Source organism: Fukomys damarensis, unplaced genomic scaffold, assembly GCF_012274545.1.
Source record: "Fukomys damarensis isolate Sample0158 unplaced genomic scaffold, DMR_v1.0_HiC HiC_scaffold_2, whole genome shotgun sequence".
NCBI lineage: Eukaryota > Metazoa > Chordata > Mammalia > Rodentia > Bathyergidae > Fukomys > Fukomys damarensis.
The window spans coordinates 52503308-52520497 of NW_022900914.1; the positions used below are offsets into that span (position 1 = coordinate 52503308).

Genomic DNA, 17190 nt, shown 5'->3' on the forward strand with positions numbered 1-17190 from the left:
TATATATATGATGTAATAAATAATATATGATATTTTAGTTTCTTATCTGGAATACTAATAAATAATGCATAGTATTTTATCTTTTTTGCTATGTATAATATCAATTCAGATATTTTAGGGTGAGAATATTTACCTATGAAGAATATATTTTTCCAGAAATTTTCTGCTCTTTTTAAGTCAAGGTCAGGACTCAAACTTTCAAGACTATTCTTTACTCTTGAATATACCTCTATGTTTAATCTATGGCACACATAAAATAAACCAGTACTTTCAAGCTAAATGTAAAATCAAATAACATTTATTTTGTTCTTTATTCTCGAAAAGTATTTGGGCTGATTGATATGCTTTTTGCTTAATATAATGAGATGTATTTAATCCGTTTGGTGATACTATAACAAAGCACCCAGCTATGGATGCCAGATTACACAATTATGTTTATTTAGCTCACAACCTGGAATTTCAAGTGTGACACCAGCAACTGCTGTGCTCTCATGAAGGCCTTGTGGTGGGTGATGTCGGAATAGCAGTGGGAGTGCTATGGAAAGGAACGTGGTGAGACAAGAAGCAGAAAGCTGAGGTAGAACCACCTCGTGTCTTTGTATTAAGCTGTTCTCTGGGTATTTACTGTGAGGATGCACTAATTTAAGAAAAGCATTACTTTCTTTTAAAGAGCTAATCTCTTCTCACTGGGTGGGCTAAAACTTGTCAAAGCGACTAGAACACTTAAACAAGTGGGTCCAAAGCCTCCAGCCCAAGAACTTTAGAGTGACAAATCAAATTCAAACGATGTTCAAATAATAGCAAGAAAGAAAATGCAGTTTGCTTCTTAGTCGTATAATCTTTCCCAGAAAACCCTGTATTTGTAAACGTCACAGAGCTACTAGTTCTGCAGAAAATGGAATTGGCCATTTTAATATTGGAAAGTAGGAAGAAAATGTTCAAATGTGAAGGGAAACAAGGAAGTGGGGAGGGAAGGAAAGGAAAAAGAAAAAAAGAGAAAATAAAAGGAAAAAATGGAAGTAATGCTTTTGTAAATAAGAAGGGGAGGAGGAGTTGAAGGGAGGGAAGGGAAAAAAGAATCAAACTATATCATGTACAGGTACAAATTCCCTGTGATGAATGTAGTCATTATGAATATCAAAAAAGTGTACCAATAGAATTGACTAATAAGTCTACCCTCAGTTACTTCCAGAAGGAAGTCTATTAAGGAACAACTGATAGAAATTTCCATCTTTATAATTACTGTTAATATAGAATAAATACAGTTAGTGATTATTGAACAGAACTCCAAACACTGTTCCAAGTGATTCATGTGTGTTATTTCATCCAGTCCACACAAAAGTCCTAATGCTCACTTTGTATGGACAAAAAAATCTGACTCGAAGATAATTAATTTCTTGTTCATTCTCATATAGTTTATAATTGTTAGAGTTGGGAGTCTACCTATTACTTTATGATTCTATTGTTGCTAACCAGTACTTATCAAAGGTACCTGATCCTTTGAATTAGAAACTTGGGAGCTGTAGCCCAGATATTTGTGTTTTGGCAAGATTTCCAAAGAATTGTGTGCAAGTTTGGATGTGAGAACCACTGCACTGAACTGTAGGACTTCACTGTTTAATTCAGTATAAAGTTGTATATGAAGGAATGGCTGAAATATACTTCAATAAATAAGGATAAATAGCTATTTTATTATTGTTCTTAAACTTCATATTTTTAAAAACAACTACTTTGACAATTTAATAATGTTCATGAATTTCTATTAAGAACTTTCAGTCTTAAAAAAATGAGGCTCTTGGGGGTCAGGGCAGAAATGAGTAAGGCACTGTCCTTTCTCTCAAAAACAAGGAAATAAAAAAAAAAATCTACAGAAGCACAACATATAGTTTGACAATTTAGAATGCGAGGAGGTCTTGGATTGGAACAACTAAGCCTGAATACCAATTCCAATATTGATAAGTTATAGGATGTCATCAAGTTATTTGACTATTTGTATACTTGGTATTTTAACCTTTTTAAAAGAGCTTAAGATGTTCTGGAGAAAGTTAAATGAGAAGGGATGTATTTCGTATCATCATTTTTGTCAGTACATGTTTCTAGAACATGAGGTTTACATTCCTGAAATGCAATCTGCACATGTACATAGCTCCCCTTAATTGTTTGCATGTCCTAATGCTCCCTTCTCTTTCCCTCCCTCCTTCTCTTGATCACCCTCCCCTTTGTGGAAGATCTATCTCCCCACTTGTTCCTTAGTATAATTTGGGTGTTTCATATGAGAGAGCTGTGTCTGAATTATTTCATTTAATAGTGTAACTTCAAGGTGCATCCATTTTCTTATATGTATGTCTTTCTTTATGGCGGAGGAGTACTCCTTCATATGTAAATACCACATTTTGTTTATTCAGTCATCTGTTGATAGACACATGGGCTATAACAACATTTAGCTATGATTAGTTGTGCTGCTATAGACATGGGTATGCATGTCCAACTGTACAATGTCTAATATACATTAAGCTACCAATAAGTGTTAATTACCACTACTTTCTTTACTATTATTGATTAACATTAACATTAATATTACCACTAGAAGTAGATTTGTATAGTAAAATCTAATTGAACAGGGTCAGGGATTTAGCTCAGTGGTGCCACTGCCTGCCTTGCAAGTGCAAGGTCCTGCGTTCTATCTCTGGTACAAAAGCAAAACAAAACAAAACAACAACAAAATCCTAATTGAATGTAAAAAGAAATAAAAGCATTAAATTTAAGAAACTGACAGACAATTACAGATTGGAGTGCTTAAGAAAAAGTTTAAGGAAAAGATAGTAGCAGTGGTTGGTAATATCTGCCTTTATCTCCTTCAGGTAAAAAGTAGAAGATATTAGTAAAAAAGAATTTGAAAGTGTATATTTCTGGAAAAGTGAATAAACCAATGTTGATTGGACAACAATTTCATGAAAGGAAGTAGCTAAACAGAACAGGTTCTTTTTATGTTCTTCATACATGTGGACTTTATCTTGCTATAAAGACAAATCTTACATGTTCTATAAACTTGCTTTAGAAAATTATAAAAATTATAAAAAAACGTTGAATAATAGATATTTAAAATAACCAGTGATTACCTGGTAAAGCTAATTTTTTTTGTCTTTCAAATACCATGTCAAAAGTGTATGGAAGGGAAAATGAAGGAAAGAATAAAAATACTGTTAGAAAGATAAAACATAACCTTGTTAAGTAATGCATTTTAAAAGATTAATACAGCAGGATCTTGATAGACTAAAACTAGAGTCAGAAAAACAGACCAAACATAATGGAAAATAGAATTTTTCAAAAGGGATCCTTTGATTGAAGTCTATTGTCAAATTTGATTTTTGAAATTCCATTAATAATTCTCTAGGTACATTTTCAACCTTTTATCCTTTGGGTTTAGTCAAAATTAATTCAACTAATAACTACATTAACAATAACCAAGAGAATAGTGCTGTGTTTACTGCTGTTCCAAAGAGCTTTCCCAAGCAGACTCTCTGGTCAGAACAAATCCGCTTAGCTATTGTTGGCTTTGATAATATTTATGTAGTCTAATTCTCTGTTCCTCAGCCCAATCACTGGCTGCATGGCCCATTGTGCTATGACACTGATGAGATTGAAATGGTCATTTTCCAACAAAAAGAAAGCCTGCTTCAGATTGAAAAAACTATAATTTCAGCTATGCTTAAAAAGATAAAAAAGATTACTTTAAAACTTTCTTTGGAAATGTATTATCTCAAATTTTCATGCCGTTAATAATAGCACTAAGATACTCATGGCAATAAATTAATAAGGATACTTCATTGTCATTATCTTCACCTTTTGTTCATTTATTTAAAAAATTAAAAGATTTTTTTCTTTTTGAAAAAAATAAAACTCTAAAACATGCCTGTGCTACATGACACAATCTTCAAGTTATGATACAGAGGAAACATTACTTCTAAGAAAAAGTATTTCTAAAAGTGTACCTTGCCTTAGCTATCTTATGTATTTTCTAGGGTTTTTTTTTGTAGTCTGACTATTAATCTGTACGTATGATATTTAGCTTTATATGGATATATAACGTAAATAAATGAATGTGATGCTTGCAAAAAAGGGTGTGATTGACAGGAGGCAGAAAGGAAAGAGAATGTACACATACTAATTCCCCAGAATGAGTGGGATCATTATGCACTATAAAATGTACTTAGAAAATGTAATTTTTTTCTGATTGAGTTTATTGGTATATTTTAGGGATACAGTACGGTTACATTCATTGTTGGGCTCTTGTACCTCTACATGACAGGTCTTGGTTCTCATTTTTTCTCCTTGTCCCTGCCCTCCCTTCACCCCCTCCACCCTTCCCTATTTACAAATGGAAACAAAGTTTTGGTAAATAAAATAATTTTTAAAAAACTATTGTAAGGTATGCCATTGATTATAATTCCTCAATTATTCCCAGAATAAATCCAGTTGAAGACTAAATCAACAAAAATAAACTGAAAAGGTAAAAGAAAAAGTAAAAAAGGTAGAATTTGCAAAATTAGATGAATAAACTTCATAATACTGTATGGTGATTTTATAAATTTCTAAAACCATTCACTTGATTTTATACTGTATTAGCACATTTATAGAATTAACATTGCGCCTACTTCTTAATAATTTGATTATATACATCCAGTGTGTCTATTAAGTGAGAAAAACAAAGAGAATTACTTTCACCTATTATTTTCACTGAATTTTATGATTTCCCAGCAAACAGTTGCTTCTCAATACACTATAATTTATTTAAATTTCAGTTCTACTATGCAGTGGTTCTTTGTCAAAAAGGCAAACACCATTCCTTGCGTGAACAAACATTAGTTTCTTGACCTAGGCAATTGAGGATAATATATTATTCCTCATGGAGTTGCTTTAGGCTTTAGAGTAAAAGAAACTATGATAATGTTTGGGATATAATGGTATTTATGGATAAAAAGTATGACTTGATTTGCTAGATTTTGGCGCCTCTACACTTCTTCCTCAAGAAGTCGACAGACTGATTTATACGTGCCCTGATTTAATTTCAAGGCGAATTCTCTAAATTTTTCTTTTCTTTTCTTTTCTTTTTCTTTTTTTTTTTTTTTTAATTTGGTTTTGAGGATGTCGGGAGACTGTTCCCTAAGGTTCTCTTATGTTCCTGAAAGATTTTCGAGCAAAGGGCACGTTTGTTTCATTTCTGGGATCTCTCTCTGGGGCAAAGTTTGGGCAGGTTTGCTATCAGCATTTTAAAAACACTGCATGTGCAACATCAAATGGACAACTGTGCGTCACCTCTGGGGGTGGGGTGTGCGAAGAAAGCTAAGTGGAACATGCAGCGCAGACCACTTGCTGTGTCTGCCCTGCCGTCTTCACGTGCCTTCTGCCAGCAGCTGAAAATATATGGCAGGCTCACCTGCAGACTTTCAGGAAGGCTCAGATAACACGCCAGGACTTTTCAAGTTTTATTTCCACACTATGGATTGAACCCAGGGCTTTTGCAGTAACCTACATCCTCAGCTACTTTTAATTTTTCTAGTTTGAGACAGGATTTCCCTACCATTCCCAGGGGATACTTGAAGGTGTGATCCTCTTGCCTCAGGTTCCCAGAGTGCTGGGTTTACAGACATGATTATAGACTCAATTTCCTTCCCGTTTCTTTTCAGGAACCACCATAACTGAAGTAAAGTCATTCCACCTGAGGAGGGAAATTGTGTAAAATCTAAGACAATGCTAATGAGTTGTAAAGCATAAGACTAAGTACCCAATGAAACCATTTCACCATGTAATGTTTTTTGAATAGACATCATAGAATTAAAACGTCCTCAAACTTTTATTACATCTCACTTCACTGATGGAGAAAAAATATTGTACACGATATTTAAATTGGCTCTCAATTTGATATTTTCACATGACCAGACATAAGATCAGATCCTAGTTCTTTTTCAGTTTAAACCACTGTTTTAATGCAGACTTTACACTGCGGTCTAGATGAAGGCTTTTGTTGCCACTACAGGGTAAATTGATTTGCCTGACAGTGTAACATAGGACTGAGGGATATGACCATCTTCAGGGAAGGAAAAGCAAGATTACTAACTTCAATCTCAAAAAAAAAAAAAAAAAAAAAAAAAAAAAAAAAAGAGTAAAGGTTTCTGGAAGCGAACAGTTATTTAAGTTCTGTGTGTAGAGAAGTGAACAAAATGAATCTTCACAGAAAGGATTAGATGAGATATAGAATGTTAAAGCTGGATTGCACCATAAATATTGTCCAGTCCAAATGTAGAGATTCGGTCATTCTCCAAGGTCACACTGTACAGTTGGTGGCCCACGGATCTCATAACTACAAGGCCAGCATATTATTTCTCTCCATCAGACATTCAAAACTGTGACAGCAATACCAAAGGAGTCTGCAGTCATAGTTTCATTGATTTGAGGGAAAATAAATCTGAGAAAACTTCCTGTTTTCATTCATTGTTTCTTTCTCTGCTTTAATGTGGCCATAAATTAGTTTTCTCCCATACAATTGTATTACATTTAGATGTAAGATAAGCAAATTTAAATTTATAAATACTGTTTCTACTTATGATAATATTTCTGTTTCTATTCTATTTATTTATTTATGTAACAAATCATAGCAAAATGGAAGAGTTTCTACTTATGAAAAGATGATTGATCAGATTATTGTCAAATTGAATTTTAAAATTTTAATGTAGCTGTTTTGTACAAATCTCTTTTCAGGATGTCTTAAGGCAGCCATGTTGGTGAATATATGTTATTTATTGTCACTCAGTGAAATGTGCTTACCTTCTCTATCTATATCTATAAGCATGTGTCATCTACCTGGCCATCCATCTATCTGCTTTGTCTTTCCTTATTTCATTCCTTCCTCCCTCCCTTTCATTCTGCCTGCCTGGTTATCTGCCTGACTTCCTGCCTTCCTACATTCCTGAGTTTCTTCTTTCCTTCCTTCCTTGAGCTCCTAATGCTTGCAGACATTGTGCTAGGTTTTGAAAATCCAGTGGGGCCTCAGTCTTGATTTCAGGGCCTTATAAGAATCCATGTACAACATAAACACATACACAGAAAACACTAAATAATACACTGCAAGCTGTCTCTCAGAATCCAGCAATTAGGTTCAGCATAACAATCTTAAAACACCAATATTCATATATATGTGTGTGTATATATGTATATATATATATGTATATATTTGTGTGTGTAAAATGGACATACATATATACATGCATATGCATATATACATATATGTGTGTAAAATACATATACATGTATACTTGCATATGCATATATGCACATGTGTACATATATGTGTGCATGCATGTGTGTATATGTATGTGTGTGTATATATCTATATCTATATCTATATTTATCTATCTATCTATCTATATAAATTTGTACCAGGGATCAAACTTGGAACTTTATACTTGCAAGACAGGCAGTGGCATCACTGAACTAAATCCCAGGCCACCAACATTCATATAACACTGCTCATTATTCAGGGAAACAGTTCTCGACATCTCTGCCCAATTCCTATTTTAAAAAGACAATTGTACCTCAGACTGTACATCTTGGAAAATGTATGTGCTATACTGCATTGGGAGACCGATGATGCCCTGACACCTTGGAAATGCAGAACAACAGATGGGCTTAGGAAAGAGAACATATATGAGTTTATTTGAAAAGTTACCACAAAAGCAGTAGATTCTTACAAAGTGAGAAATAATTTCCTAGAATTGGAAGCACCTATTTTTTTTTCTTATTTCATTATGTGCTTCTAAAGGTGACCACATATCCTTAAAATTTCCATATAGTTTCACATAAAAGGAGAGAAACATTTCTAATTATGAGATTATTCCTGTTCCTGGTAAATATGTATAGGTGAAAGTTTAGACAAAATACATGTGAACTATGACTATTGTTCTTAACATTACAAACCAGAATGTTCTTTACCATCTAAAAAGCTAAAATTATAAATAATTTTCTTACTGTATACATATGGTATATGTTTGACTTAACTTTGGAAATGCAAATAAAATAATCTTTTCATAAATATGATTTCACATTGTATTTTAAAAATATACTTAAGATGCTAAAATAAATTATAAAAGATGTTGTCTTGAGAAGTATGTTTTTTTATTTCCATTATATTTCTCCGCTTTGTAAAAAAAGTACATTTCAATTTTTAATCCTTATAAGCATTATGAGTGTGCATAAATCATTGTAGAAAAAGAAAGTTCAGAAATGAAACACAAAAATGAAAAAAAAAACTAAGAAAGAAGAAAATCCATTATCATCGGAGAGGCCATTTTAAATATTAGAAACTTGAGACAGTAAATAAAAGCATATATTTTCTGAAGCATGACCCAGTTAAAATCTGCCATCAGGATATTACAAATTCTTTATTCATAAGTATTTAATTACTTAATTACTGATTGAAACAGTTAAACCAAGCAAAAAACATTTGTTTATGAAATCCACTGTTTGAATAGATCAGATGAAAGCTTTATAGCGTTTTATTAATTAATCAAGATCTAATTACTGATAGAGACAGTGGAAGTATATGTGTGATTCTGTTTCCCTATATTTGCCCATATTTGCATAAACAGCTTTTAGAAGGTCACTAGGGGAACTCTGAAGATGGTTATCTCTGGATCAGGAAGTTAAATGGCTAGGTGGATAGATAGAGCACATTCTGCAATTTTTGGACATCATGTATAAATAAGAGAAGTTTTTGTTTGTTTTGGTACCAGGGGTCGGACACCAGTCCTTGTGCTTGCAAGACAGGCAGCGAAACCACTGAGCTAAATCCCCGGCGCAGGACATCATGTATGTATGTATTACCTACTACAAACATTTATATGAAATTTTAAAAGTTAGAAGTAATTCTTAGATCATATTAGTCATGTCACACATATCTTGAAAACACAAAAGTGAGATTTATTTCTACAATGCTACTCAGTATTTAATTAAATAATTGGAAGTTATTGGCCTAGCATGTTAATGCTCAGCCTAGTACTTGTAGCACTTCACCATAGCCGAGATGTGGAATTGAGCTAAGTACCCATCAGTGGAAAAACAAATGAAAAAGATGCAATACTGAGCAGGAAGGTAGCTCAGTGGTGCTGTGCCTGCCTGGCAAGCACAAGTCCTGAGTTCAATTCCTGTACCAGGGGGAAAAAAAAATTGAAGTGTGCATGCACAATGGTTTATTATTTTATCCTCAAAAAGACATTCTGTCATTTGTGACAACATAGATGAACCTGTAGGATATTATTTTACATAAGCTAAGCACAAAAAGACAAATAGCATTTGGTAGCAGGATTCTTGGAGTATAAAATGCTGATGTCAGAATCACAGAGCAAAGAGTGGTTACCAGAGGTAGCAAACACGGAACTTGGAGAGATATTGGTCAAATGACACAAAATTTCAGTTTGACGGTGGAAATTATTTCAAAAGAATGATTGTGCAACACATTATGTACAGGTATTAACAATATATTGTAATTTGCAAGTAGGTAACGATAGATTTTAAGTGTTTTCATCACACAGAAAAAGGACATGTATATCAGAGAAATGTGATAAATAGTTCAGTTTGATCATTCTTAACGTATTTGTATATCCAAACATCATGTTATATACCATGCAGATAATATATCCTATCAATTAAAAATAACTAATTAATAATCAAAAGCAGACAAAACATAAGAGATGTCTAAAATTTTTGCTTTAGTTTTGTTGCTTTAGCTTTTGAAAAATGTTCTCATTTCATCTTACCTGCTGCCTTGATATATTATTAAACTAAAAATCTCTTCCTTCCATCAATGTACTTTTAAAAACTGTGTCAAACACTGTATATTAAAGTTAAAAAAAGACCATCCCTTTTCTCCTAGGTCATAGTCCACCGAGGAGACTATGGAATGAAAAAGAAATTGCAGCACTTTTTGATAATTGTTATAAAGTGCTAAAATTGGAGCATTAAGAGATAACCTAAGAGGAAAGGCACACAGTGCAGATTGGGAAGCCTCAGTTCTCCAAGGGAGAAAGTGCAGAAAAGGGTGAGATCTCCCTGGCAGAAGCATCTAGATTCAGGCTTACTGTGGCAAGAGTTTAATTTACAACAGACAAACTTGAGAGAAAGACAGACTCAGACCACCCAGGGCTTTACATTATTTAATAAGAAGTCTACATTTTATCCAGAGGGCTCTGGAGAAATATCGGCAACTTTTTAGTAAGCAAATCACTGAGATCAAGCTTGTGTTTCAGAACAGTCTCTTTACTACAGGTTGTAGAACAGACTGAGAGAAGGAGAAAATAAAAACAGAGGCAGTTAAGAGGCTGTTGGAATTGCTTGGATCAGAATAATTAGGATCTTAAGAAAGGTGGTGACAGGGAGGACCAATACTGGATAGAAATAATATTGATTGATTAGTTTTTGGTTTCACACTCACAGGTTGGCGAGGTTTCCATAGCCCGAGGTAAATAAAAATAAATAGAAAGAAATGATATCCCATTAAGTTTGAATTCAGGTTAACAGTGAATAATTTGTTAGAATAAATTTGCTCCGTGTAAAATTTAGAACTAAATGTATCTATATAATCATCCTTGTTTGAAATTCAGATTTAACTAGGTGACCTGTATTTAATCCTCCAAACGTATTGCAGCAAAGTCCTGGATACCATGCCTGAATTTTGCAGACAGAGGTTTGTGATTCATTTAATCCAACACGTAATTTTAAGAGAAGATTATCAGCTCTTATTGAATTGGGAGTGGAATGTGGAAAGGTGTTTAGCAGCGCCCAGGAAGAGCATGTGCGTGGTCTGTGAGGGCTGTTGATTAGTGGGTACCGACTGCAGTGAGACAACAGCAAGAACTTCAGGTGTCTGTTGCAAAGTAGGATGAGTACAGACTGGGCTAATGAACTATATGTTTCAAAAAAGTAAAAAAAAAAAAAAAAAAAAAAAAAAAAAAAGATTTTGAAAGTTTTCACCATAAAGGAATACTTGCTTTGAGGAGATGTATCTGCTAAACTTCATTTAAGTATTATACGGTGCTTACATGTGTTAAATATTACATGGTACTCTGCAAATATGAACAATGTTAATGTCTTTGGGTATCAGTTAGAGAAAATGAATGCGCCAAAAAAGCAAATTGGGGGCCATAAGTGATTGGAGAAATGTACATTGTGCTAAAATGAAATAATTCAGTGTACTTACATGTATTCTTTTCTAAAGCTTTGGTGTCCATTTTAGAATTTCCTATAGGAAAAGTAAAGAACCATCATAGTATTTTTATTAGTGACTTTGGATTTTCCATGTTATTTTTAAATTTCTCTCTCCTGTGCTGTCTGCATTTTGTTTTGATTTTGTGAAGAAGTATACTAGGTGAGAGTTACTTTCTGAAATGATGTTATTCTTAACTTCACATGTGTAGCTCATTTAATTCTTAAAACAATGCATGAAGGAAGTACTGCATTCAGTTCTTCAAGCATTAAGATATCTGCTTTCTAAAGACTGAATGGTTAAGGAGGTGAAGGGAGGGCAGGGACAAGGGCAAAAATGAGAACCAAGACCTGTCATGTGAAGGTACAAGATCCCAATAATCAATGTAACTGTACTGTATACCTAAAATATACCAATAAACTCAATAAAAAGAAAAAAAAAGAAAAAAGACTGAGTTTGTCCATGCTGCACTGCTACTTCCTTTAAAGACTCCATCATCCAAAACTTCTCTCCAGCCTCTTTGGTCAATCTGTAGAATTTTGTAAATTCACAATTCTTAGTAAATTGCTGTTTTTGTTTTATATGTTCAGTACTAGGGATTGAACCTGGATCCTTCTCGCTGAGCTACATCCCTAGCCCTTATTAAAAGTTTTTATTTTAAGATAGGATCTGGCAAAACTGTTAAATTGCCTAGGCTGGGCTCAAACCTGTAATTTTCCTGCCTCAGCCTCTCAGAGTCCTGGGATTACAGGAGAATACCACATGCCTAACTAGCTAATTGCTCTGATGTTTCCTTTGTAGTGAGTTTGTACTCTCCGAAAATTTATAAAACCTACATTGAGTTTATCTTGAAACATTTAAACTACATTTGATTCTTGCAATGTACAGAGACAAATGAGACTGCTGTGATCTTCAAAATGTCAATGATTTAAATCCATTGGATGAAGGCCTTATGCCAAATTATGCAAAACACATGTAAAACATTTTGATGCTTTAGTATTCACTAATATTTATTTCAGTATTGCTTCAGCTGCTCTCCTTAAATGTTTTTACTTCCATAAATAGTTGAGATTTTTCTCATAATTTTTACTGGATTTACATAATCAGATATACATAATTGTGATTCTGTGTCATTGCAAAAGTGTTAATTTTTCTCTTTAGTAATAATTTCATATGTTTCATGTCTTTTCATTGATTTTTGTACTGAAACATTTCTTTTAACATTAAAAGCAGGACCATGTTTTGAATCACTTAGATATTATCATAAGGACATAGTTGCTTTTGCTGCATTCTTTATTACAAGAACCAAATGATTCATATATTTTTAAGACAGAACTACCCAAATGTGTACATGTATCTGTGTGTTCCCTACATGCATACATCTACAGTATTCATATGTGTTTTAACTTTTTATTTTAGCGAGAAAGTAAGAAAGTAATCTCTACAAGCTGCTGGACTTGATAGGCTTTGTTTGTGCTCCCCTTAAGGTATTTTTCATTTTCTAGCCTGTATTCTAGGTATTTATGCATATTTTTGTCTCCCCTAAGATTTTGCCAGGTAGGAGCTGTGCTTCATTCATTTAAACCTCCCACAGTTCCTTCACACAGCTTTGAATACCATGGCTACTTGTTATGTATTGTTAAATGAAAAGACAGAAAAAGTAAGTTTTGCTTATTTCACCCATCAGTTTAGAAGTTTTTAAGGTCAAAATGTACTAAATTCACTTTTTCAAGTTTTTTTCCCCATTCCCTACATTTAATTTTTGCTGACATGTTTAATTTCCTAAAACTGAAATTATTTTTTATCAACAACCAGTTATTACTGCAGGGGTGAGGTTTAAAAGGAACGGAAGATGAAAATATAAAATATTTGGGATTTATATTCTTGGATTTGATTATATAATCATATATTGCCCAATGAAGTATTTATGTGTGTTCCCAATACAGCAACTTATGGGAATACTGTAAGAATAGCAAAGATGAAATGCTCATTATCTGGCAATGGCCTCAGAACAAGCAACTGAAATTTCCCTCCTCTCTATATTGAAAGTTGATCCAAATGAACAAAGGAATGTAGCAGCCAACAAATTTGAACCAGTTCTTCAAAGAGAAAAGGAAGAAAGCATCCATATTTTGAAATCTTATAGGGCTCTCATTTTCATTCAAGCAAAATAGAACCTAACTGAAGGCTAGCCACAATCTTTCTGAAAAAGCAATGTTCTGTTAATTAATAGAGAAGACGCCAAATCCCTAAACAAACATGCATCAGAACTGTGGGGGGCGGGAGAACTGATCTTTTCTGATAGAAACTCATTTGACCATCCTGCATTTAAAAATAATAATAATTATTATTTTCAAATCAGCTGAACTAGTTGGATCAGTGGGGCCACAATCTACTCACCTTAGTTCAATTTCTGTTTGTGTAGGGCATCTCTGATGGCTAGGAAACTCTCGATGCTGTTCTCCCCCAAAAGAAGGATTTATACAATGTGGAGAAGAAACAGTCAAGCTTCAGGGTACTCCTGTCAGGATTCCCCACGGCAATCCTTACTCAGGTTTCTAGGTTGCTGATGTAGCTAAATAAACATATCCATCACCTTTCCACACCAAGACCTCCAAAGAAATATTCTAGCAATGGATTTGCTGACAGTGATAAGATCTAGGGTATGCACTTTCTCACAATATTTGAAGCTGAAAATAAAACCAAAAGGATCATTTTCCTCCTTCCAGAATAAATAAAAACAAATCTATGCATTTTTTCAACAAAGAAGAAAATGAGAATAACATGAAATAAAAGACTAGTGTACATTATAAATATATAGTACAGACAAATAGTTATCTTCAACAGCCTTGACTTTCATTAAAACTATTGAAAAATATACTTTGCATTTTTAGGGAGAAAGAACAGTTTTGCAAAACATATTGTGGCATACAACATAAAAATATATTTCACACTGAAGGAAGGAAGAAAAAACTTGTATAGATTTTTAAATTTATATCCTTATCTTTTATTAACAATCTAGGTTAAATTATTCTGTCAGGATTGTATTCCAATGTTGAATCACATGCTGATTCTTTCTTTTTACTAGATAGAATGCAGTACAATTACTGTTGAAAGTCTTAGAAATTATGATCAAAAGACTAGAAGGTCAGGAGCAACCTTGACCAAAATGGATTTTTACTACCTGGGTGCTCCTGATTGTTAAGGCACAGTGTGTCATCACTGCAAGGGAGGAAACCATGTTGGTATCCTGGGCAGAAATGTCCTTGGATAGAGCTTGAAAACATTGTTCGGTAAAAGCAAAATATGAGAGAGAGAAAACCCCCTTTGTGGCCAGTGAGAATGTTAAAGCCCTATTTTCAGAGGTCCTTTGAATATCACCAGTTTATTAATAGATAAGCAAATTTTTTCCATAGAATTATCTACGTAATAAAGTCACTCTTTGGGGGAAACTTATGAAGGCGAATGAATTAGTTCTGTGTTTAAATTAAACACTTTTTACTTTTACTAATTGTACAAGTAGCAGATGACTGCCAAAATGTATGTTGGCCTACAATCTACACTCATTCATTTGTAGAAATCCAGCTATTCCAGCCCAGTATTAGAATGTACATACAAGTAGAAAACGGAAAGCATAGATCGAAGTCTCTTGCATTTAGAGGATTTACGGTTGTCAAAGCTGCTCTGCACAGATCGTCTCTTGAAATAACTAAATTCTATTCTTCTCAATCATTTAATAAATACAAATAAATATAATAGCCTGAATTGAAACCTTCATAAAGACAATTTTCTATTTTTCTTTTTTTAATTAAGTTTATTGGTTCATTTTAGGCATACAATATACTTACATTCATCACTGGGATCTTGTACCTTTACAAGACTTACCTTGGTTCTTATTTTTCTCCATTCCACAGCCTTCCCTTCAACTTCTCCACCATTTCCTGTTTACACAGACATTGTTTCCATGTTTTTGCTTTTCTCATATTTTTCTTTTCCCTTTTTAACTTTGCCCTACCTTCCTACTTCCTCTACTATTTTAGACCTTTTCTTTCTATTACACAATATCAGCTATACATTTTGATCTTTATTTACACTTTTTGTTTTTCACACCAGAGAAACTATTTGGTATTTAAACATGTGTGGCTTATTAATTCCACTTAAGAGTATGGCCTCAATGTGCATCCACTTAACTATAAATATCTCTAGCTTCTTATTCTTTATGGCTGAGTAGTACTTCTTTATATATATAAAACCCACATCTTCTTTGTCCAGACTCCAGTTGATGGGCAATTGGCTGTTTCCAAAACTTTAGCTATTATAAACTGTGCCTCTATAAATATGGGTGAGCATATATTGCAGTGGTATGATTCTTTTAATTATTTTGTGAAGATACCCCACAGAGAAATAGCTGGGTCCAATCAGATTTCTAATCCTAGTTGTTTGAGGCATCTCCATATTGATTTCCACAGTGGTTGCACCAGTCTCCACTTCCACCAGCTAAAACTGATCACTATTAATTAAAAGCTGTTCAAAATTTTCCCTGGTAATGACAGTTTTCCTGTGGTACATATCTGAAAAGCAAGAGGATTTTTCAGAATTGTGTATGTGTAAGTGTCTGGACTCGACAACAACTTTGTCTTTCTTCTGATTTCAGATGAAACTGACCATAGTTTTGATCCTGCCAGTCATGACTGACTATGACGTCTTGAACAATTTGCTTTAACTGAAAGTCAACTTTCTTTTCCAGAAGTGGGGTTTATCTATATTATATAGATTTATTTTGATTATTAAATAAAATGATGCAAACATTAATTATTGTTGGTCTTTATTCATATAGTTTGCTGTAAACATGTACTTTGTGTATCTGTGAACAAAAACATGAAATGCTCATCATTCTCTGAATATGAATGATTTGTAAATAAAATTTATATAAGTATGAAGTTGATAGAATGAAATACTTTATAAGCCAATATAAGTAATAAAGAAAATAGTACCTACTAAGCATGTATTATATGTTGAGGTATTACATGTATGGCCTCCCTTTCAAAATATAGTAATTATAGTTAACATTTTAAATATCAATTTCCTCTTTACTTGTGCTTTATCTCCTTAGTGTTCATTTCAATCAAAGGAATAATGAAAATCTAGTGCACTCATATGCCACATAATAACAGCTCAGTCACCAACAAACTGAATATAAGGCATTTCTGTCATAAGATTACATTTCCTAATTATATCATAGCCACCTGAGTTTGTGTGCATGTACTCTGTGATATTTGAACTAGGACAACATTACCCAATGCTGCTTTGCTAAATTATATCCTATTTAGTGCACAACTGTATTTGAAAGGCCATCACTTATTCTGTATTCTTTCAGATAGGCTAGACTAGACTGGATAATGTAGAGATTTTTAGAACGTATATACAATGATCTTTTGAAGTATTACAGATGTGCAGTATACTGAAGCCACAGCCACCTCTTGTTTTTTGTTTCAGCCTACAAAAGATTATCCTTAAAATGCAGGTAACCAGAGTTTTTGCCTCACGTTCACTAGACAGTGCATGAAGAGCCAAGCAGAGGAAGTAAAGCCAATATTATTTTCCCATCACATCATGTCAAAATTTCTGAATCTATTTCTTTAGAGTTTACCAAATGAAGTATATAAAAAGAAAGAGAAAGAAAAATGAAGGAAGGAAGAAAGAGCAAGTCACAAGCAGGTGGGTAGAGGGAGGCACAGTAGAATAAAGTGTAGGGAAAGAAAGAGCTAGAAATTAAGAGGAGGGGGAGGAACCCTCAAGTGCTTTGTTAGTACATACTAAAAATATTCCCTTAATGGATGGCAGGGGTATGGGGAAAAATGAGGACCAAGACCTGTCATGTAAAGGTACAAGATCCCAATGATGAAAGTAACTGTGCTGTATGCCTAAAACGT

The 17190-nt window shown here is 33.5% G+C and overlaps 1 protein-coding gene across 3 annotated transcripts in view; it reads right to left on the reverse strand.

The window, feature by feature from the left end:
- Lrrtm4 (leucine rich repeat transmembrane neuronal 4) overlaps nt 1-17190 on the reverse strand; it is a 684133-nt gene that overhangs the window by 531105 nt on the left and 135838 nt on the right. Inside the window, exon 3 of one of the 3 annotated variants that reach the window (XM_033765077.1) lies at nt 5671-5719. The exons of the other annotated variants lie outside the window; for them this stretch is intronic. Coding sequence (XP_033620968.1) covers nt 5711-5719 — 9 coding nt within the window. The 3' untranslated portion in view covers nt 5671-5710. Of the gene's footprint in view, nt 1-5670; nt 5720-17190 lie in introns of those variants that run through there. 3 annotated transcript variants of the gene reach the window in all.